Source organism: Chiloscyllium plagiosum, chromosome 4 (genome assembly GCF_004010195.1).
Source record: "Chiloscyllium plagiosum isolate BGI_BamShark_2017 chromosome 4, ASM401019v2, whole genome shotgun sequence".
Classification (NCBI taxonomy): Eukaryota; Metazoa; Chordata; class Chondrichthyes; order Orectolobiformes; family Hemiscylliidae; genus Chiloscyllium; species Chiloscyllium plagiosum.
This window is the reverse complement of record NC_057713.1, coordinates 81,632,519-81,655,066: the sequence shown is the minus strand read 5'-3', so window position 1 is coordinate 81,655,066 and position 22,548 is coordinate 81,632,519. Positions and strand designations below refer to the sequence as shown.

General features: G+C 40.0%; 1 protein-coding gene across 1 annotated transcript in view; it reads left to right on the top strand.

Moving 5' to 3' along the window:
- Positions 1-22,548, top strand: part of fbxo43 (F-box protein 43) — a 41,442-nt gene that overhangs the window by 3,131 nt on the left and 15,763 nt on the right. Inside the window, exons 2-3 of the mRNA XM_043688487.1 lie at positions 18,647-20,152; positions 20,770-20,872. Coding sequence (XP_043544422.1) covers positions 18,678-20,152; positions 20,770-20,872 — 1,578 coding nt within the window. The 5' untranslated portion in view covers positions 18,647-18,677. The remainder of the gene's footprint in view (positions 1-18,646; positions 20,153-20,769; positions 20,873-22,548) is intronic.

Genomic DNA, 22,548 nt, shown 5'->3' with positions numbered 1-22,548 from the left:
TGTTGTGAGGCACAGGTCCAGTAGTTTAAGTATGCCGTCTTTGTTGATGGGTTCAACGTCCTGTTGTCTGTTATGTCTGTTCAGCAGGTTGGCTATTGTTTCTCTGGCTAGGGTTTTGTCAATAGAGGTGAACAGTGCCGTTACGTCGAATGAGAACATGGTTTCTTCCTTGTCTATGTTTATATTTCTAATGATGATCAAGAATTCCTGTGTTGATTGTATAGATTGTCTGGATCCGCTGATCAGGTGTCTCAGTTTCTGCTGTAGTTCTTTGGCCAGTTTGTGTGATGGTGTCCCTGGTGGTGATACTATGGGTCTGAGTGGGATGTCTGGTTTGTGCACTTTAGGTAGTCCATAGAATCTGGGGGTGTTGTTGCTTTCAGGTTTCATTCTTTGTAGGTCCGACCTGGTTATCTGTCCGTTTTTTTGTGGGTTCCTCAGTGTGTTGTTTATCCTATTGGTGAGCTGTGGGGTGGGGTCAAACTCCCTCTTTTGGTAGGTGTTGGTATCTGCAAGTAGTTGTTGCATTTTTTGGATGTACTCTGCTTTGTCCAGGATGACCGTCATTCTGCCTTTGTCTGCTGGTAGTATGATTATGTTCTTATCATTTCGTAGTGATTTTAGTGCTTCCCTCTCCTTGGTGTTGAGATTATGTGTTTGTCTTTTCCTTGTTATCAGGGGTACGATACTTTGTCTCACTGTTTGTTGTGTCTCTTTTGTCAGTCCATTGTTCCTGAGTGTGCATTCTAGTGCTGCTAGGAAGTCTGCTGTCTTGGCGTCCCTGTGGTTGTTGTTGAGTCTCTGAATTTGCAGATGACGCTAAACTGGGTGTTGTGTGCTGTGAAGAGAATGCTAAGCGTCTTGAGGATGACTTGGATAGACTGGCTAAGTGGGCAAATACTTGGAAAATGCAATATAATGTGAATACATATAAGGTTATGCACTTTGGTCACAAAAACACTAGGGAAATTATCTGAATGACAGTTTAGGAAAAGGTGAGGTGCAATGAGACCTGGGTGGCATGGTGGAACAGTCACCGAAGATTGGCTTGCAGGTGCAGCAGGCAGTGACGAAAGCTAATAACATCCTGGCTTTCGTAGCGAGAATCTTTGAGTATCCAAGTAAAGATATCTTGCTGCAGTTGTACAGCTCCTTGTTGAAGCCAAATAGAGAGTCAGAGATGTACAGCACGGAAACGGACCCTTCGGTCCAACCCGTCCATGCTGACCAGATATCTCAACCCAATCTAGTCTCACCTGCCAGCATCTGGCCATATCCCTCCAAACCCTTCCTATTCATATGCCCATCCAAATGCCTCTTAAATGTTGCAATTGTACCAGTCGCCCACCACATCCTCTGGCAGCTCATTCCATACATGTACCACCCTCTGTGTGAAAACGTTGCCCCTGAGGTCTCTTTTATATCTTTCCCCTCTCACGCTAAACCTATGCACTCTAGTTCCAGACTCCCCGACCCCAGGGAAAAGACTTTGTCTATTTATCCTATCCATGCCCCTCATAATTTTGTAAACCTATATAAGGTCACCCCTCAGCCTCCGACGCTCCAGGGAAAACAGCCCCAGCCGGTTCAGCCTCTCCCTATAGCTCAGATCCTCCAACCCTAGCAACATCCTTGTAAATCTTTTCTGAACCATTTCAAGTTTCACAACATCTTTCCGATAGGAAGGAGACCAGAATTGCACGCAATATTCCAACAGTGGCCTAACCAATGTCTTGTACAGCCGCAACATGACCTCCCAACTCCTGTATTCAATGCTCTCACCAATAAAGGAAAGCATACCAAATGCCACCTTCACAATCCTATCTACCTGCGACTCCACTTTCAAGGACCTATGAACCTGCATTCCGAGGTCTCTTTGTTCAGCAACACTCAATAGGACCTTACCATTAAGTGTATAAGTCCTGCTAAGATTTGCTTTCCCAAAATGCACACCTCGCATTTATCTGAATTAAACTCCATCTGCCACATCTCAGCGCATTGGCCCATCTGGTCCAGATCCTGTTGTAATCTGAGGTAACCCTCTTCACTGTACACTACACCTCCAATTTTGTGGACATCTGCAAACTTACTAACTGCACCTCTTATGCTCGCAATCACTTCTCTAGCTTCCCACAGAGTTCTTGGGTACACCTGATCAGGTCCTGGGGATTTATCCATCTTTAACCATTTCAAGACATCCAGCACTTCCTCCTCTGTAATCTGGACATTTTGCAAGATGTCACTATCAATTTCCCTATAGTCTATATCTTCCATATCCTTTTCCGTAGTAAATACTGATGCAAAATATTCATTTAGTATCTCCCCCATTTTCTGATGCTCCATACAAAGGCTGCCTTGCTGATCTTTGAGGGGCCCTATTCTCTCCTAGTTACCCTTTTGTCCTTAATTATCTAAATTAAACTCCATCTGCCACTTCTCAGCCCATCTGGTCCAGATCCTGTTGTAATCTGAGGTAACCCTCTTCGCTGTCCACTACACCTCCAATTTTGGTCTCATCTGCAAACTTACTAACTGTACCTCTTATGCTCGCATCAAATCATTGATGTAAATGACAAAAAGTAGAGGGCCCAGCACCGATCCTTGTGGCACTCTACTGGTCACAGGCCTCCAGTCTGAAAAACAACCCTCCACCACCACCCTCTGTCTTCTACCTTTGAGCCAGTTCTGTATCCAAATGGCTGATTCTCCCTGTATTCCGTGAGATCTAACCTTGCTAATCAGTCTCCCATGGGGAATCTTGTTGAACGCCTTACTGAAGTCCATATAGATCACATCTACCGCTCTGCCCTCATCAATCCTCTTTGTCACTTCTTTAAAAAACTCAATCAAGTTTGTGAGACATGATTTCCCAAGCACAAAGCCATGTTGACCATCCCTAATCAGTCCTTGCCTTTCCAAATAAATGTACATCCTGTCCCTCACGATTCCCTCCAACAACTTGCCCACCACTGAGGTCAGGCTCACTGGTCTATAGTTCCCTGGCTTGTCCTTACTAACCTTACTAAAGAGCGGCACCACATTAGCCAACCTCCAGTTTTCTGGCACCTCACCTGTGAGTATTGATGATACAAATATCTCCGCAAGAGGCCCAGCAATCACTTCTCTAGCTTCCCACAGAGGTCTAGGGTACACCTGATCAGTACATCTTGAGTATTGTGTGCAGGTTTGGTCTCCTAACTGAGGAAGGACATTCTTGCTATTGAGGGAGTCCAGCAAAGGTTCACCAGACTGATTTCTGGGATGGCAGGACTGACATATGAAGAAAAACTGGATCAACTGGGCTTGTCTTCATTGGAATGTTGAAGAATATGTGGGGATCTGATAGAAATATATAAAATCCTGATGGGACTGGACAAGCTCGATATGGAAAGAATGTTCCCAATGTTAAGAAAGTCCAGAATCAGTGGTCACAATAAGGGGTAAGCCATTCAGGACTGAAATGAGGAATTTCTTCAATCAGAGTTGTGAACCTGTGGAATTCTCTCCAATAGGAAGCTATTAGGGCTAGTTTATTAGATATATTCAAGAGGAAACTGGAAGTGGCCCTTATGGCTAAGTGGATAAAGGGGTATGTAGAGAAAGCTGGAATGGGATACCAAAATTGCACGATCAATCGTGATCATATTGAATGGTTGTGCAGCTCAAGCCGAATAGCCTATTCCTGCATCTATTTTCTATGTTCTGTTTCATTTCCAGTGACTCTCTTGTTCAGAATATTTTCTCCCACTTGCATCAAGGTTAAAAAACCTAGAATTTTGGAAGGATCACCATAGATGAGGATATTAAAAGCTCTGGATTTTAAAGTTGAAGCAAAGTAACTTTTAATGAGCACAAATGAATTTGTAATGGTTTCTAGCAAACTGGATGGCAACTGCAATTGAAAGTGATGTGGGGACAAAAAAAATCAAAACATGAAATTTTCAGTAGAACTATAGCTACCTGTTAACAAAGGTATTCAAGTTGCTTTCCATCAATTGGTATTTTGTGCATTAGGAAAATGATAGACAATGGAGGGCAGTAACCAAAGGGTAGAAATTTTTAAAAAAGATTTTATTGGTATTTTCAGACTGCAAAGATGTGATGACAGATGTTGCACATTGATCAATGTTGGCGCTTTCACTCTTGGTTTTCTATATGAGGGTGTTTCATGTTGTCTTAAGAGTGTTTACTGGAAGATTGTGTGGATAAGTAGCTGGTAGATGTGATTTAACACAATTGAGAGTTAATATAAAAGAAATAGTAGCAGGAAAGGGCTGTATGACTCCTCAAGTCTGCTACACTGTTCAGCAAGGTCACAACTAATCTTCAAATTTAACTCCCCTTTTCTCACCAATTTCCCCATTTGCCTTGACTATCTTACATCCAAGTAATCTATCAATCTCAGCTTTGAATTTACTTACAAATCACTCAAAGCCTGTCCTCCAATTTTTCCAATTAGCTTTGTATCTTCAACAACTTGAATACATTACACTTGGTTTCCTTCTTCCAGTTATTATTCCAGGTTGTAATCAGCTGATACCAATTGATTGATTGATTCTTGCAGCAACAAACTAGTAACAACCTGATAATAACCTGTTTATTCCTGCCGTTTTCCCTCCTTTATCCAATTTTCCATCCATTTTATATGTTACCCCAACCACACAAACTTTTACCATGTATAACAACTTTTCACATTGCACTCTATTTTAAATAAAGTATATTGAGATGAAAGGTCATAGAAATGAAAGTTAACTGCTTTTCTGTCTACAAATGCTGGCAGGCCTACTGAGTACCTTCAACATTTTTTATATTGCTTGCTTTTAATACTGTAAATGGAGTGTGGCAAATAATTCAATTTTTTGCTGCAGATGAATTGGTTTCCACTTCTACACTGAAACCAATGACAAGATGACTTAAAAATGAGCATTCTAGACTCAATAAAAATCCATATGAATTTGACATTCAGGAATGTGACAAAATTAAATATAGAAAGGTTACCGTGACCAGGTCATGTTAAGAATATAAAATGTATTCAAATGAAGTGATACTTTCATCGCAATTAATGAGAATCAAAGGAAAACCAGGCTTAATTAACAGAGGATTAGAGAAGTAATGAAAAGGGTCAGAATCAATTTGATAGAGATGGGGCCGATGTAAGCAAATCTTTATTTTCTTCAAAGCAAATGAAATGTGGAAGAAAATTTCAAGAGTTAGATTTACCCCGTAATTTACTCAAGGGGGCAAGGTATTGCAATGATCATGTTGCTGGACCAGTTATCCAGAAGCTACTAATGTTCTGTATACATGTGCTCAAATTAGAATAAAAGTTCAATACAAAGCTGGAATTAAAATCTAGTTTCTGCAATTATTGAATCATAGAACTCTATGTTTCAGTTTGCTGTAATAACCTATCTGGTTCTCTAATGTCATTTACGGAAATAAATCTGCCTTCCTTTCCCTGTGTGGCCTACGTGTGGCCCCAGATCTGTGATACAGCTGATGTTAAATACACTCGAACTTGAGTCAGCATGTCATTCAATTCAAAAGTAGATAGTGATGAGCAACAAATGCTGCTCTTGCATATTTTCCACAAAAAACAAAAACAAAAAAAAAATTGAGGAAGAATCTAAAGTGGAGGGTGAAGGGTCTGAACAAAATAAATTTGCATTGATATTTTAAGAAAGATGGAGGTAAGAATATACAATTTTTTTGCTGTAGCTAGAACCTGATACTGAAGGAAAAAAGGTTTAAACTATTTACATAATGTGGATTTTAAAAGCTATTGGACAAGCATAGTAGGGAAAGGGATGATATGAGACGAAATTAGGTGCAGGCCGTCTAAAGTTTTGGATGAATTGGAGCTTGGGAGGATCATGTTTATGGTGTATTTGGTTGCGAATACTACCATTGTTCAGAGAGCTGTTCCTCGTGATTCTGAGTCTTGTGACAGTATGAGTGTTGGAATGCAAACAAACTGTGACCGTAAATTAAGAGAACTTTCAATAGCATGTGTGGTCATTCTACCCAATGCTATGTAGATATTTTTCTCCTGGTGATTTTTTACTTCAAACTTTGTATGAGTTTGATTTTGATACTGGTGAAATATTTTTTCCTGCTCTAGAATCTTGTTTTAATCCTACATGTTTAGTTATGTTTTTCAATATAAAGTTGCGCCATTAGGGAAACTCCATTACAAAGCAAGAAAGAAAGCCTTGGTTTACAAGTATGAAATGTTGAACTCTTTTCTGTATAACTTGTAGCCAAGGATACAAGTTCTCAACCCTCCCTTGTTTTGAACTAGATGTACATTGTTGGAGTTATCACTTAATTCGACGAACCTCCAACTCACCGATTTTGTTTCTAACACTGGATTTAGATGCATGCCTCTTTGCCTATTTTGCATTTCTCTATTTGGTTCCCTTTTATTTTTACTAGTCTTCATTATAATGTTATTTGTCTCTCCTAATTCTCGCAGCATTTTATCCCTCCAATTTTCATCCTGGTATTAACTGAAACCTTTTCAGCTTTAAACCCTTTCAACTCCTGTGAGAACATTGGTTTCCGTCCTGTCCATCTTTGTCAACTCCTGACTGCATCAGAGTTGATCCCAATGCACCAGAAATCTAAGACACTCTGCTTAACATTTTTTCAGCCACATATTAATTTGCTTTATCATAATGCTCTGAAACAAACTAGCAATTGGTGTTGAGAGAGAGTGTTCCTCCTCTGGGGACTTTTAAACTCTACAATAGTTTTCTTGGCTCCAGTTTAACTGTGGGACCTCAATGATTTTTGATACCAATTCTGATTACAAAATGGGCCATAACACATGACACTTCAGTAAGTGGAAAGTTCTACATGTATTCATTTTATGGAAAGGAAGAACATTTATTTGATTCTTTTCCTGCTGCCTTATACAAAATAATGGGATTATTTTGTTCCTTCTATATGTCACTTGACTCTCTAGTGTGCAGCAGCCCACCCACCCACCCAGAAATATTACACACAAATTCATTTCATAGAGTCATAGAGATGTACAGCATGGAATCAGACCCTTCAGTCCAACCCGTCCATGCTGACCAGATGTCCCAACTCAATCTAGTCCCACCTGCCAGCACCCGGACGATATCCCTCCAAACCCTTCCTATTCATATACCCATCCAAATGCCTCTTAAATGTTGCAATTGTACCAGCTTCCTCCATATCCTCTGGCAGCTCATTCCATACACATACCACTCTCTACGTGAAAAAGTTGCCCCTTAGGTCTCTTTTATATCTTTCCCCTCTCACCCTAAACCTATGCCCTCTAGTTCTGGACTCCCTGACCCCAGAGAAAAGACTTTGTCTATTTAACCTATCCATGCCCCTCATAATTTTGTAAACCTCTATAAGGTCACCCCCTCAGCCTCTGATGCTCCAGGGAAAACAGTCCCAGCCTGTTCAGCCTCTCCCTGTAGCTCAAATCCTCCAATCCTGGCAACATCCTTGTACATCTTTTCTGAACCCTTTCAAGTTTCACAACATCCTTCCGATAGGAAGGAGATCAGAACTGCATGCAATATTCCAACAGTGGCCTAACCAATGTCCTGTACAGCCGCAACATGACCTCCCAACCCCTGTACTCGATACTCTGACCAATAAAGGAAAGCATACCAAATGCTGCCTTCACTATCCTATCTACCTGCGACTCCACTTTCCCTCCACTTCCTTGCTTTTTTATGGTTGCTACATATTACTGTACCCCTTTCTACTTTTAAAAGGTATGGGTGCACAGGAGTACACAATATACAGAATCCAAAGCACTTCTTGAAACCCCGACTCTTTCTGGAGCACTATTGCTCCCAAAGGAATCCTGCACATGTTAGTGGAGAGACAGGACGGATGATAAAGTTCTGCGCTATCTCTCTGTCTCACTGTCGATTCTTCTCACCATGACAAACAACAGCCAACATTGCAGTCGTATTTTTCAGGTGCGCAGGCCATCAGCACCAAACGTTTGTCTGTTACAAACTTGGCATATTTTGGTGTCAATGCGGTGCACCAAGGTAACACTTACCCACACCAAAACAAAACATGAAATCCAACAAATTGACTTCTTGTTAACAATGTAACACGAAACAGCAATTGGATCAGTGACAAACTTCTGAGCGCGTTCAAATAACAATAATCCTAAAATTCAACACTGATATGCCAAATGACTGCTCAGAACTTTGCGCATCAACAAAATATATGGAGCGCAAACTACTTTGTGTATTTTTTGCGTTTTATGAAACCAGTAGCAAAATTTCCATAATTTCTGACGCACTTACACACCAAATCTCTTTAAATTTCACTTGTACACTGCCCTTGAAGGCAGTTGCTCGGCTTTTTTTTTGCGTGAGAAGAGACTGGCAGCAACTCTACTGATCGACTAATAAAATATGCTGAACAGTACATGGAGCCAATTAAGCATTTTAAACGACCTGACTCTCAGCGCTCTGTACACTAGCTATTCTACAGACGGTACTTCGCGTGTATGTGTACGCTTTATTTGGCGGTGGTTTCAACAGATTTAGCGGGCATTTGCAAACGGCCCAATTAGATCGCAGTGGCGCAAATTTCAAATCCAAACGAGGGAACCAGCAAAGAGGGCTTCGCGTGGAGGCAGCATCTGGTTCCCAAGACGATGAGGAAGAGGGATTGGAGCTCTGTGCGCGTTGCTATAGCAAAAGCATCTCTTGCAGCAGCTCTTCTTTGCTCGGGCACCCGCAGTGTAACCAACTTAATCTGCAGCGTTCGTCAGAACCAGATCTGTGTTTGTACACGGTGTTTATGTCCACGGACGTCAAACGGTGGAACGAATGTATCATGTCCACGGATGGGAAAAGGTGGAGCGACTGTGCAATTCTGAAAGGTGACTCTATTTTAAGTAGAATCAAAAAGTAGTTTCAAATTAAGGCCAGAAAGTATAGGAGCAGACATAGGCGATTCGGCCCATCCAGTCAGCTCCTCTGTTCGATCATGATTGAAATGTTTCTCAACTCCATTCTCCTGCCTTCTCGCTGCAAACCTTGATCCCCTTACTAATCAAGAACTTGTCTGTCTTGAATGCACTCAGTTACTTGGCCTCCTTGCCTTTGCACCAGGAGGTCTGGTTGAAGAAATTCCTCATTATCTCAATTTTTAAAGTGCCGTGCCTTCGACTGCTTGCGCTTGGGTCCAAGTCTCTCCCACTAGTGAAAATATCTTCATTGGAGGCTGACAGGTGACCTTACAGAGATTTATAAAATTGAGGATCTGTGGGAAGGTGAATAGCCAAGGTATTTTGTGTAGATTAGGGGAGTCCAAAATGCCCCTACCCTAGTCATAGGTTTAAGGTGCAAGGAATAGATTTAGAAGAGAGCTGAAAGACAACTTTTTCACCCAGGATGACATGTGGAATGATCTAGCAGAAGCAGGTCCAATTAGAAAATTTAAAAGACATTGTGTCAGGTATACAAAAGGGAAAGGTTTAGAGGGATCTGGGCCAAATGCAGGCAAGTGCGACCAAATTAGTTTAGGAAAATTGGTGTGGGTGAGTTGGACTGAAAGGTCTGTTTCCATACTGTGTGACTATCCAGGCTTCTCAGTATTCTGTAAGTTTCTAAACTCCATTGAGTACAGATTCAGTGTCCTCAAATGCTCCTCATATGACAAGCTGTTGATCTCCTGGACCATTCCTGTAAATCTCTGCATTCCTCCATGGCCAGTAAATCTCTGCATCCCTCCATGGCCAGCATATCTCCTTAGATACGAGGCCCACAACTGCCTTCAGTATTCCAAATGTAGTTTGATCTGAGCCTTATGCAGCCTCTGCAATGCATCTTTGGTCTTTCATTTCAACAGGGCTGGAATAAATGCAAATGCTGCACCTGTTTTCCTAACTGCCAACCTTACGAGAATCTTGAACGAGGCTCCCAAGTCCTTTTTGTGCTTTGGATTTCTGAGGCCCTTCCCTATTTAAAAAATAATCCATGCCTCTAATTTTCCTACAATGCACTTTCCCACCATGTATTCCATGTGCCACATCTTTGCCCACTGTCCTTGCTTGTTCAAGTCCCTCTGCAGCCTCCCAATGCCACCTGTCCTTTCACCTATCTGTTATTTGCAAAAATGCCCTAAGTTCCTTCATCCAGATTGTTAATGTATAATATGAATAGTTGTGGTCCCAACACTGAACCAAGTAAAACTTCGCTACTTACTGGCTGCTATCTCTTATCCCCATTCTCTGCCTTTTGCCTGTCAGCCAATCCTCTACCCATGCCATAGCTTGCCCCTAATGCCATGGAGTTCATATTTTACTCAGCAGCCTCCAGTGCAGTATCTCATCAAAAATTTTCTGGAAATCATAATAGATCATGCCCACTGCCTAATCTGTTTGTTACCTACTCCATTCTAACAGATTTGTCAGACATGACCATTCCTTGACAAAGCCTTGCTGACTCGGTGTTATTTTACCATGCACTTCCAAATACTCTGCAACCTCATCCTTAATAATGGAGTCTAGAATCTTAGTAACAACTGAGGTCAGGCTTGCTGGGCTATAGCTTTCTGTCTTCTGCCTGCCTCCCTTTTTAATGGTGTTACATCAACCATTTTACAGTCCTTTAGGACTCTCCCTGACTCTAGTAATTCCAGAAGTATCACCACCAATGCCTGTATAATATCCTCAAACATCTCCTTCAGAGCTCTGGGATGTAGTTCATTTGGTCTGGGTGATTTATCCACCTTCAGATCTTTCAGCTTCCCCAGCACCTTTTCCTTGGTGATCCTCACTACACTCTGCCCCGACTCTCTTAAAAATTCCAGTCCAATTTTGATCTTTATTGGAGTTTGTTACAGTATTTCTTTTTTTTTCGCTTGTAGGTGGTGGCTGCTCGTGCTGTCCTATCCTGAATAAGGGGATTATTGCACTCCCATGGGAAGTCGAACTGGTGCTGGTATGGGGCCGTGTTCTGTACTTGCTACACCTTCACTAGTCGTCTATAAGGAATGCTTAAAGCCTTTCAAGGAGTAGTCTAAACATCCATGTATATTTTTTACTCATCAGAGGTTGGGGTATACCAAAACCCATCATCACCTTCATAATTTTTGTTTGTAAAAATTTGGATGATCTCAGATTTTAATCTGGTCTGTGTTGTTAACTGATTTATGATTATTGCCATAATATGCTGTCTTGCTCTGGGTGGGAGCTGAAGTATCTTATCACATGGATTGGTCCTGCTGGAACGTATTTGGCCTGTTGTAATATTTATAAAGAAAATGTAATGGGCAGGAAAGCTACCATGTCGTTGGTTAGACTCTGGATTTTGTTTTTGCAAGCACATGAAGAATCCTTAATTGAATGTGGAGTTGCTGGTATCTTGAACATTTTGCTCATTGTAAATACAGTAGAAAGTCTGAATTGAAAACATTTATTTGAACATATAAGCTATGAAGGGGGTCGGGTGTGCTGTCAAGCACAAATTCAACATTTGGTGTGATGAAAACTTTTTTTCAACCACTACTATTTAAAGTAATATTTGGTTGATTAATAAAGTACATTAAATTTGTAAAATATGTGACTTGATATGAAGAAAGTATATCCTTGTTTCTTTTTTAATTGTGAAGTGTTACTATTCATACTTGCACGACTTGAATATTGTTGAGGAGGCACTTTATTTGAACTTTCTATCTGTCCTCTCTTCTTTCCCATCAAAGCTTTAACACACATGGTTGTGCACAAAAACTGATGACATGTGTTCTGATTTTTTTTTTCTCTGTCCAAATAAACTTTAAATAGTTGCAATGCACACTGGGTATATATTATACCATTTTCTGCAAAAATTGTGACTTCTAGTGAAAAGACTGTTTGTGGGTGCGGGCAGATGATTAATCTTGATCAGGTTTCTGACCTATAAAAGTTATTGATCAGCAGAGAAGCTCAGCAAATTTTATGTGTGGCACAGTTCATAGTGCAAATAATCAGCAGAAGTGCACACTTTTTTTTTATTATACAAAAATATCAGAACAGTGATAGGCCAATTCAACCCCTAGAGTCTCATCTGCCAAATTGGGTTATCTGTACCTCCACAGTTAGCTGCCTTTGCTCCTTATCTATTGAGTGGCAAAAATCTGCCATTCTGAATCCTGAACACATCAGTCAATTCCAATTGGGCTTGAATTCCACATTTCCACTACCTCTTTGTGTGTGTGTGTGTGATGGTGGATGATGTGTGGTGCTTTTCTCATGTACTTCAAAGATAAAATTGAGGTACCACTTCAATCATGGATGATTGGTTAACACAATATGCATGTTGTTTTATTGAATTGGTAGCAGTATTATACATTTGGAGAACTTGAGTTGGTAGCTTCTTCAGAATGAACAAAGTTTTAATCATACATTTTCCCTCTAATGAATACAGAAAGGTTAATAACTCGAGTGCATCACCAAAGCTCTTACATGACTTTGCTCTCAAAAATGTGTGGCTCCAACTTTTTTAGTTGATCCTCAACCCTTCTGAATTTAGTATTTCATTTTTCCTATTGGTAAATAGTTACACTCTTTATCCTATTAAATGTGTTTTAATGTTTAAACATCAGTTTTCTATCTCTCAAATACATTAACAAACTTGTATCATCAAGGTTACTTTCAATTACATGCAATTTGCAAAGTCATAGCTCCTTGAAAGTGGAGTCGCAGGTAGATAGGATAGTGAAGAAGGTGTTTGGTATGCTTTCCTTTATTGGACAGAGTACTAAATACAGGAGTTGGGAGGTCATGTTGCAGCTGTACAGGACATTGGTTAGGCTACTGTTGGCATATTGTGTGCAATTCTGGTCTTCCTATCAGAAAGATGTTGTGAAACATGAAAGGGTTCAGAAAAGATTTACAAGGATGTTGCAAGGGTTGGAGGATTTGAGCTATAGAGAGAGGTTGAATGGGCTATGGCTGTTTTCCTTAGTGCGTCGGAGGCTGAGTGGTTACCTAATAGAGATTTATAATATCCTGAGGGACATGGTTAGGAGAAATAGACAGAGCCTTTTCCCTGGGGTCAGGGAGTCCAGAACTAGAGGGCATAGGTTTAGGGTGAGAGGGGAAAGATATAAAAGAGACCTAAAGGGCAACTTTCTCATGCAGAGGGTGGTGTGTGTGTGGAATGAGCTGCCAGAGGATGTGGTGGAGGCTGGTTCAATTGCAACATTTAAGAGGCATTTTGGGTATATAAATAGGAAGGTTTGGAGGGATATGGGCCGGGTGCTGGCAGGTGGGACTAGATTGGGTTGGGATACCTGGTCAGTATGGACAGGTTGGACCGAAAGGTCTGATTCCATGCTGTACATCTCTATGACTCTATTATGATTTACTTTTACACTTTCTATATTACCATCTTTGATTTGGATCATTACTCTTAGAGTTTATATTCAGTCTGCTACTCAGTCAAATCAGAATTTTTGTTATGTTACAGCAGTTAGCGAACAATAAGAATTTTCTAACATAATTGAGCTGAAAAGCATATATAGTACACAGGTCTACTTTTGGGAGGAACAATTGATACTGAACTGAAGGAAAAGTCGCCAATATTTTAAAAACTCAGAAAAGTGAGTTCAACTTTAAGAAAATCTTGTGGCCTAGCTCTCTTGTTGATTCTGCTCCTCACCATAACACACATTCTTCAGTCATAGTAAACCAAAGTATGACGGTTCTGGGTATTATCTAAAGCAGCCAGAGATATATCCATACCCTTGCAAACAATACTTGAAGTACTGAATGAGTGAAAAAATGTTTTAGAACTGAGAAAGTCCTGAGATTGCTGTAGAGGTCATTGGAGATGCAGAGGCTGAAATGAAAAATCTGGGCTTGTTTTTTTAAAGTTAGAAAGAGATAAAAGCTCTGTAAAGAAAGAATTCCCTGCATGGGGTAGATGCCAAGGTAATGTTTATTTGTGTCTGGTGGGTTGTGGTATTTGTGTCAGTGATGCATCAACTTGAATGAGCAAGCTGCATTGTTGGGATATACCTCAGACATGGGTTGCGATTTAAGCTGTCAGACACCCAGAATAAACCACTTCCTTCCAAGCACAAGTCACAAGAAAGACCAGATTTTGTTTTAACTGTGGCCTAAGTCTGTTACATTTGAGTTAAGGTAGAAGTGTGTATTGTTTGAATCATTACCTTTCTTTAATTAAATTTGGTTAGTTATTACTACTTGTATTTGTTTTAGTCAAGTAGTTATATAGTAGTGATTCTTCAAATGATGTGCTGTATTGAGCCAGATCCTAACCAACATCTGATTCGTCCAATATTGATATAACTGAGATCATCACAAATTGCAGAATTAAAAAGAACTGTTTTGTTTTTGTTTCCTTCTTTCCATGTAGTTTGTATTTTCATTTGTTTCCAATAGGCATACAGCACAGAAACAGTCCCTTGTCAATGCTGACCATTATCCCAAACTAAACGAGTCGCACTTGCCTGCGCTTGACCCATATCCCTCCCAACACTACTTATTCACATTCATCTGAATGTCTTTTGAATGTTGCAAATATACTCGCATCAACCACTTCTCTGGAAGTTTAACCCACACACGAACTGCATTTTGTTTTTCTTTTAAAAATGCCCTTCATGTCTTTTTTTTTAAGTCTTTTCTAGTCTTAAAGATATTCTCTCTAGTCTTGATTTCCCTCCCCTAGCGAAAAAAAACGCCTGCCATTCACCTTATCTATGGCTCTCATGATTTTATAAACCTATATAAAGTCACCCCATAACTTCCTATGGTTCAGTGAAAACTCTCCGTTCCCAGCAACATTCAGGCAATTTTTTTCTGAACCCTCTCCAGCTTACTAATGTCCTTCCGATAACAAGGCAATCAAAACTAGACACTACTCCAGAAGAGGCCTCATTAAAGACTTGTACAATCTCAACATAATGTCCCAACTCCCATATTCAAAGATCTGAGCACTTGAGGAAAGCATACTAAATGTCGCCTTAACCACCCTTATCTATATGTCATGCAAACTTTAAATAATTATGTACCTGAACCCCTAGGTCTGTATGTTCTACAATACCACCCAAGGCCCCAACTTTAACTGTATAAGTTTTGCCTTATTTGTTTACCAAAATACAATACCTCACATTTGTACATCAAACTCCATCTGCTGCTCTTCAGCCCATTGATCCAAATGATCAAGATTTCTTTGTAATCCGAGATAGCTACTTTACTGTCCACTTTACCACCACTTTTGGTGTCATCTGCAAACTTACTAACCATGCTTTCTATATTTGCCTGTAAATCATTTATGTTAATGACAAACCAAAGTGGACCCAGCATTGATCCCTGTGGAACACTGCTGGTCGCAGGCCTCTAGTCTGTAAAACAACCCTCAACTGTCACACTCTGTCTCTGCAATCAAGCCAATTTAGTATCCAATTGGCAAGCTCAGCCTATGTGATCTAACTTTACAAATTAGTCTACCATGCAGAACTTTGTCAAAGGCTTTATTAAAGTCCATGTAAACAACATCTATTGCTCTGCCCTCATCACAGAGTCATAGAGATATGCAGCACGGAAACAGACCCTTCGGTCCAACTCGTCCATGCCAACCAGATATCCCAACTCAATCTAGTCCCACTTGCCAGTACCCGGCCCATATCCCTCCAAACCCTTCCTGTTCATATTCCCATCAAAATGCCTTTTAAATGTTGCAATCATACTAGCTTCCACCACTTCCTCTGGTAGCTCATTCCATACACGTATCACCCTCTGCATGAAAAAAATGCCCCATTGGTGTCTTTTATATGTTTCCCCTCTTACCCTAAACCTATGCCCTCTTCTTTTGGATTCCTCCACCCCAGGGAAGAGATTTTGTCTGTTTATCCTATCCATGCTCCTCATGATTTTATAAACCTCTATCAGGTCACTCCTCAGCCTCTGACACTCCAGGAAACAGCCAAACTCTATTCAACCTCTCCCTATAGCTCAAATCCTCCAACCCTTGCACATCCTTGTAAATCTTTTCTGAACCCTTTCAAGTTTCACAACATCCTTCTGATAGGAAGGAGACCAGAATTGCACGCAATATTCCAAAAGTGGCCTAACCAATGTCCTGTACAGCTGCAACATGACCTTCCCACTCCTATACTCAATACTCTGACCAATAAAGGAAAGCATACCAAACACCACCTTCACTATCCTATCTACCTGTGACTCCACTTTTGAGGAACTATGAACCTGCACTTCAAGATCTTCGTTCAGCAACATTCCCTAGGATCTTACTATTAAGTGTATAAGTCCTGCTAAGATTTGCTTTCCCAAAATGCAGCACCTCGCATTTATCTAAATTAAGCTTCATCTGCCACTTCTCAGCCCGTTGGCCCATCTGATCAAGATCCTGTTGTAATCTGAGGTAACCTTCTTTGCTGTCCACTACACCTCCAATTTTGGAGTCATCTGCAAACTTACTAACTGTACGTCCTATGTTCATATCTAAATCATTTATATAAATGATGAAACGTAGAGGACCCAACACCGATCCTTATGGTACTCTACTGGTTACAGGCCTCCAGTCTTAAAAACAACCCTCCACAACCACCCTCTGTCTTCTACTTTCAAGCCAATTCTGTATCCAAATGGCAAGCTCTCCCTGGCTTCCATGAGATCTAACCTTGTTAACCAGTCTCCCATGGAGAACCTTGTCGAATGCCATACAGATCACATCTACCGCTCTGCCCTCATCAATCCTTTTTGTCACTTCTTCAAAAAACTCAATCAAGTTTGTGAGATATGATTTCCCATGCACAAAGCCATGTTGACTATTTCTAATCAGTCCTTGCCTTTCCAAATACATGAACATCCTGTCCCTCAGGATTCCCTTCAACAACTTACCTACCACTGACATCAAGCTCACTGGCCTATAGTTCCCTGGCTTGTCCTTACCACCCTTCTTAAAGGTTAGCCAACCTCCAGTCTTCCGGCACCTCACCTGTGAATATCATGATACAAATATCTCAGCAAGGGGCTCAGTAATCACTTCATCTTGGTTTCTTTCTCAAAGTTTGTGAGATGGTAGTTAATCACAGCATTAGTTTCAAAATTTGGAACTGGAGTATGCCATAAATCCAAGTCCAAAGCCACAGTGAGGAATGTGGAATACACAGAAATTAATTGTATATAGGTATCCAATTTTATTTTTTCTTTCACTTATTTGTTTAGATAGCAGGGAATTTCATTTTTGTAAATTAAGCACTTTTCTGTTCACATTTTTGTTTTGTAAATGAGTCAAACTTTCCGGTGGAGTTGAGGAAAGGGGTGACCCGCTTAAATATTCTGTAAATAACTGAAAGGATGAGTGATTTGAACATGTTTTTGGACTCCAAGCTAGCCTACAGATATGTGTCTTTGGCATTCCATTCATTCCTGTCCACATTTACATGATGCAAAAGAGAATACTCTGGATGCTGGAAGACTGAAATAACAGGTCAATGATCTGATGTGTCAAGTTTCTGTTCACACATGGTGCCTGACCTGAGTATTTCCAGCTTTCTTTCTTTCTTGCTTTGACATTTGCATGATGATGTGTTTACATTTGGGCAAATCAGGAAGAATCCGGTCCCATAAAATGTTCTCCACGGTTCCTTCCTTTAGAACTTGGTACTTCTATTATCTTGCCAGGTAATCCTGAACCTTAGAGTCATAACTGTTATGATGCAGATAGCAGCCATTCGATCAATCGTGTCTGCACCAGGACATTGACCACTTTAATTTAGTGCCATCTTCTTGTGTTTACCTCATGGCCTTGCATATTATTTCAATTTAAACTATCCAAACGATTCCCATTGATTGAACTTTCCCCACCCAAACCTCTAGGCAGTGCATTCCAGACCGTAACCATAGTATTTAAAAAAGATTTTTATCACATTTGCTAAGTTTGCAAGTTATGTTTAATCTGTACCCTGTCAGTTTTGATCCTTTTTTAATATGCAGAAACAGTTTCTCCATATCAAGATTATCAAAGTTATTGGATCTCATCTTAGTTGCTTTCTCTCTAAAGGAGAGCAGTTCCAGCCTCTTTAATCTATTTCATAGCTGAAGTTTCTCATTCCTAAAACAATTCTAGTAAATCTCTTCTGCAGTCTCCAATGCATTCAAATCCTACCCCTCCTGTCCCTGCACTGTAGAACAAGTGTCTGGTCCAAATTCAGCTTCAGCTCCTTGCTCTTGTACTTTATGCTCCTATTAACGAAGGCCAGGATACTGTATGCTTTGCATCTATACTACCACTTTCTCTGGTCAATGCACATCTACATCCTAGTCCGCCTCCATCCTGTATGAAGTTTAATTCTTGAGTGAAAACTTGCAAAATAATTGATTACATTCAATTTTTAAATCGCATTACTTATTTTAGTTGCTGCAAATCATACAGTCAGATATGAAGCAATAGTTGGGATCAAGCTTTAAGAAAAGTGCAACCACCAAGTGTAAAATATAAGATAGCCATATTGCTACGTGGTAAATTTCTACATTTACTGAAGGTCAATGCTGTTCCATTACATTTGCATGAAAATTCTGGATTTGTTCCAAGTTTTTAAAATGGCAAAATGTAATTATTAATTGAATGTTTTAATACAAGTCTGTTTTTTTTTCTCATAGGACTGGATGTTGTGTTGTCCTTTGTGCCAAGATGTTGCGATTACTGAAGCATTCTTGTGATTTGGCAATTGGCTCTGAGCAACAAGTGACTCATCATACTGAAAGTTTTAAATCTGGGTATCGATTATTAGAACAGCACAGTACCTATGATGAAATAGAAAGCACAACTCCCTCAGTTAATTACTCCAGCGGAACTGTAGAAGAGCTTGAATCCCTTTTGGCCAGCATGTCTCCTGTAGTGTGCAATGAAAATCGATTGTCTGCTAGTAGGTCATCATCCTTTTCAGTTGAAAGAAAATGGGGTGATCAGAAAAGAACTGATTTAACTTTACCAGCTCAATTTGAAACCCCTAGGAGAATTTATAAAACAATTGCATTACGGCGGCGACTTCTTGAGTCGCACCTGTCCTCAAGTGGAAGCGTAGAATTATGTGGAACTCTTAGCCAATCGAATGAAGCCAGTGTGATGGAATTGTCTTGTACCAGAAAAGGTTATAAAGACTCTTTTTGTTCAGATAGTCCACTGGACTCACCTGAGGACTTTAACTCTAAAGCTTTGGCAACAAGCACTTTAAACAGCGTGGAAAGTGGCATTTCATGTAGAACTAAAAGATATTTATTTGCACAGCAGCGTACCTCTACAATAGATGACTTGCAGGATAAAAATGAGTTAGTACCTGCTGAATACATAACCCTTGAGCAATCCACTCTAAGTAGTAAGCTTGATTTGAGCAGTTTCTCTTTTCCTGAAGACTATGATGAATGCACTTCAACTGAGCCTTTTACATCACCATCAAACCATGGGCAATCTGAAATACATAAAGACAACCAGTTCCTTACTCCAGTGAACAGCTTTGTAATGAACCCCAGTATAAACTCAGCAGAGAGGGCATTATCCAGAACTGCATCAGATGGCAAATTAAATATCTCAACAACTGAGGACAGTGGCTACAATTCTATTGGCTTTGAAAAATCTGATTCCTTTTCAAACCATGAGTGCTCCCTCCAAGAGTTGGTGCAAAACCAAAAAAGAACACCCAGGATGCTAGATTGCAAAAATTCCCAAAGAAGCTTTGAAAGAACTAAGCGGTTATCCACTCTTCGTGAGCGAGGTTCCCAGTCAGAGGCAGATGATGAAGATAGAGTAGCTTTTCTACTGAGGTCAGACTGCAACTTAGAATCTTGCATTAAAGAAAATGAATCCGTGTTTGAGGAAGAAATTTGTGAGGAACCTCTAAAATTGAAGGATTTCTCTTGCACTCCTGCTTTAAAGTTAGTACAGGAAATGTGCATGAGAAAAAGAAAAAGACTTAGAGATGCCGCTGTGCATGATCCCCATCAGTCAGAGGAAAAGACATTGAGTGAATCTATGCCATCACTGTGTAGACTCATTGGCAGAAAAATGGGTTTGGATAAAGTGGATATCCTAAAAGAACTATTGAGCAGAAATCTGACCCATGTTCTTGCTACAATTTTGTGCCACTTAACCATACGTGATCTCGACAGGTAAGATGTATTCCATTCCAGAAAACCAGTTGGTGTTAGTTAGAACTGAAGAATCTTCTTACACTTTAAAAGCCTTTTATTTACATTTGTACATTTCAGTTAAAAATTAACAATATGCAGTGTTCTCTAATTCTTTCGCTATATATTTCTAACTGGTTATTCAACAGACTTTTATATTATCCTCCAAAAAATTATGAACTCTGATGTGTAGTAAACTTACTGTTGTATGACTTCTGCAAATTGTTGTACTCTTGGAATAATAGGGATTCTTTTTGTGCCTCTTCTCAATAGCTTCACCATCCATATTAGCAAGGTTAAAGTTTTCTGTTTCAAAGGCTGTAACTGCATTTTATTATTTTCTCTCTCTCTCTCTCTCTCTCTCTCTCTCTCTCTCTCTCTTCTCTCTCCCCGCTCCAAACAAACCATACCTCAACTTAATTTTCATTTGTTCATGGGATGTGAATGTCAGCAGAAAGCTTTATTGCCTGAAATTAACTAGAGTGCCTATCTCCTGTCTGAGAAGCACTGAATATTTGCTTTAAATGTCATTTGCCCATACTGTGTTTTGCTTGATGCCATTTTGTTTTGCAAATGAAATGCTTGTATATTCATGCCAGAATAAGAATGGTGAGCAAAATCTGGAAGAAAATTGTCAAGCAAGATCAGGCATCATACCTTAGAGGGAAGGACTATTTGGACGAAATTCAAATTCAAAGAATGGTATGTGCAGTTTTTGGTCCCCAGCCATTTTTTATAAAGTTAATCTCTAGGAAAAAGATTTTGTTTATGCACCACTGTACTAACAGATACATCTACATGTTGTAAATGTGGCCTTCAAATTTTTCATTTCAATCAAGGATCCATGTTTTAGTAAATTTTATGAATATGCCTTAAAAGCATTGAGTTTTACAATAAACATGAAGCTCTTCAGTTTTGCTTCCAGTCTTGTATTCCAACTCTCCAAGTTATTAAGGCACCAGGAAGTACAATTAATTTGCAAAGCAAACCTTCACAAAAATATCAGACAGCTGTAGAAATAAGAATGCTTTCTATGGAAAAAGAAAGATTAGAAAAATGCTACATCTAGTTAATGTTGTATGGATGAGAGTTGGAATACAAGACTGGAAGCAAAACTGAAGGCAACACAGTAAAGAAACATGAATAGGGAAGATTCTGAAGGATATGAGTCAAAAGCAGGCAAATGGGACTAGTTCAGTTTGGGAAACCCATTCGGCGTGAATGAGTTGCACCAAAAGAGCTATACAACATAGAAACAGACTCTGGACTCTATGATGAGCATTAGTTGGACAAACACACACTGCAGTTTTAAGAAAAGCCAACACAAGAACATTTGTAAATGATCACCAAGAGATGTTTCCTTTGGCAAGAGAAAAACTAAACATTTCGTAGTGACTAGTAAAATTTGAAGGGGTAGAACAAGAGAGAGAGACAAAGGAAGTAACACAAATAGTTTAAGCAGAACAGGTATAAGATTTAAGATTAAAACCCAAGATGTTGTTTTCAAGGATGGTAATAGTTGGAGAACCATGTTGTGAAACCAGATACCTGAAGCAATCAGGGCAGAATAATAAATCTACAAAATATCCACCATGGATATGCAATCTAAAATTGAAAAATAGTAAAACAAAACTAATCTTGGATTATAATTCAGCAATTTGTGTATCCCCACGAGAGAATTCTGCAGGCAACTCAGAATTTTACCTGGACTTTTACTCTCGTCTAACATGTCCGTGCTAGTGCAGAAAAAATATGATCAGAGATAGTCGGACAGCCATGCATCTTGTGCAACAGCATGTGACAAAGTGCTTAGGGTCATACAGATGTACAGCTTGGAAACAGACCTTTCCACCCAACCTTTTCATGCCGACCAGATATCCTAAATTAATTTAGTTCCATTTGCGAGCATTTGACTCATGTCCCTCTGAACTCTTCATATATCCATCCAGATGTTTTTAAAATATTGTAATTGTACCAGCCTCCATCACTTCCTCTGGCAATTCATCCATACACACACTACCCTCTGTGTGAAAACATTGCCCCTTAAACCTTTGCCCTCTAGTTTGTGACTTCTTCACCCTGGGGAAAATACCTTGTCTGTAAGGGTGAGAGCAGTAACAAATTAAAAATACTATACATGAATGCACGAAGCATTAGACATAAGATGGATGAGCTTGAGGCTCTTTTGGAAATTGGCAGATACGATATTGTGGGGATAACTGAGACGTGGCTTCAAGTGGACAGGGCCTGGGAAATGAATATTCAAGGCTACACGTGCTATTGTAAGGACAGACTGACGGGCAGAGGGGGTGGGGTGGCCTTGTTGGTAAGGGAGGATATTCAGTCCCTTGCGCAGGGGGACCTAGAGTCAGGGGATG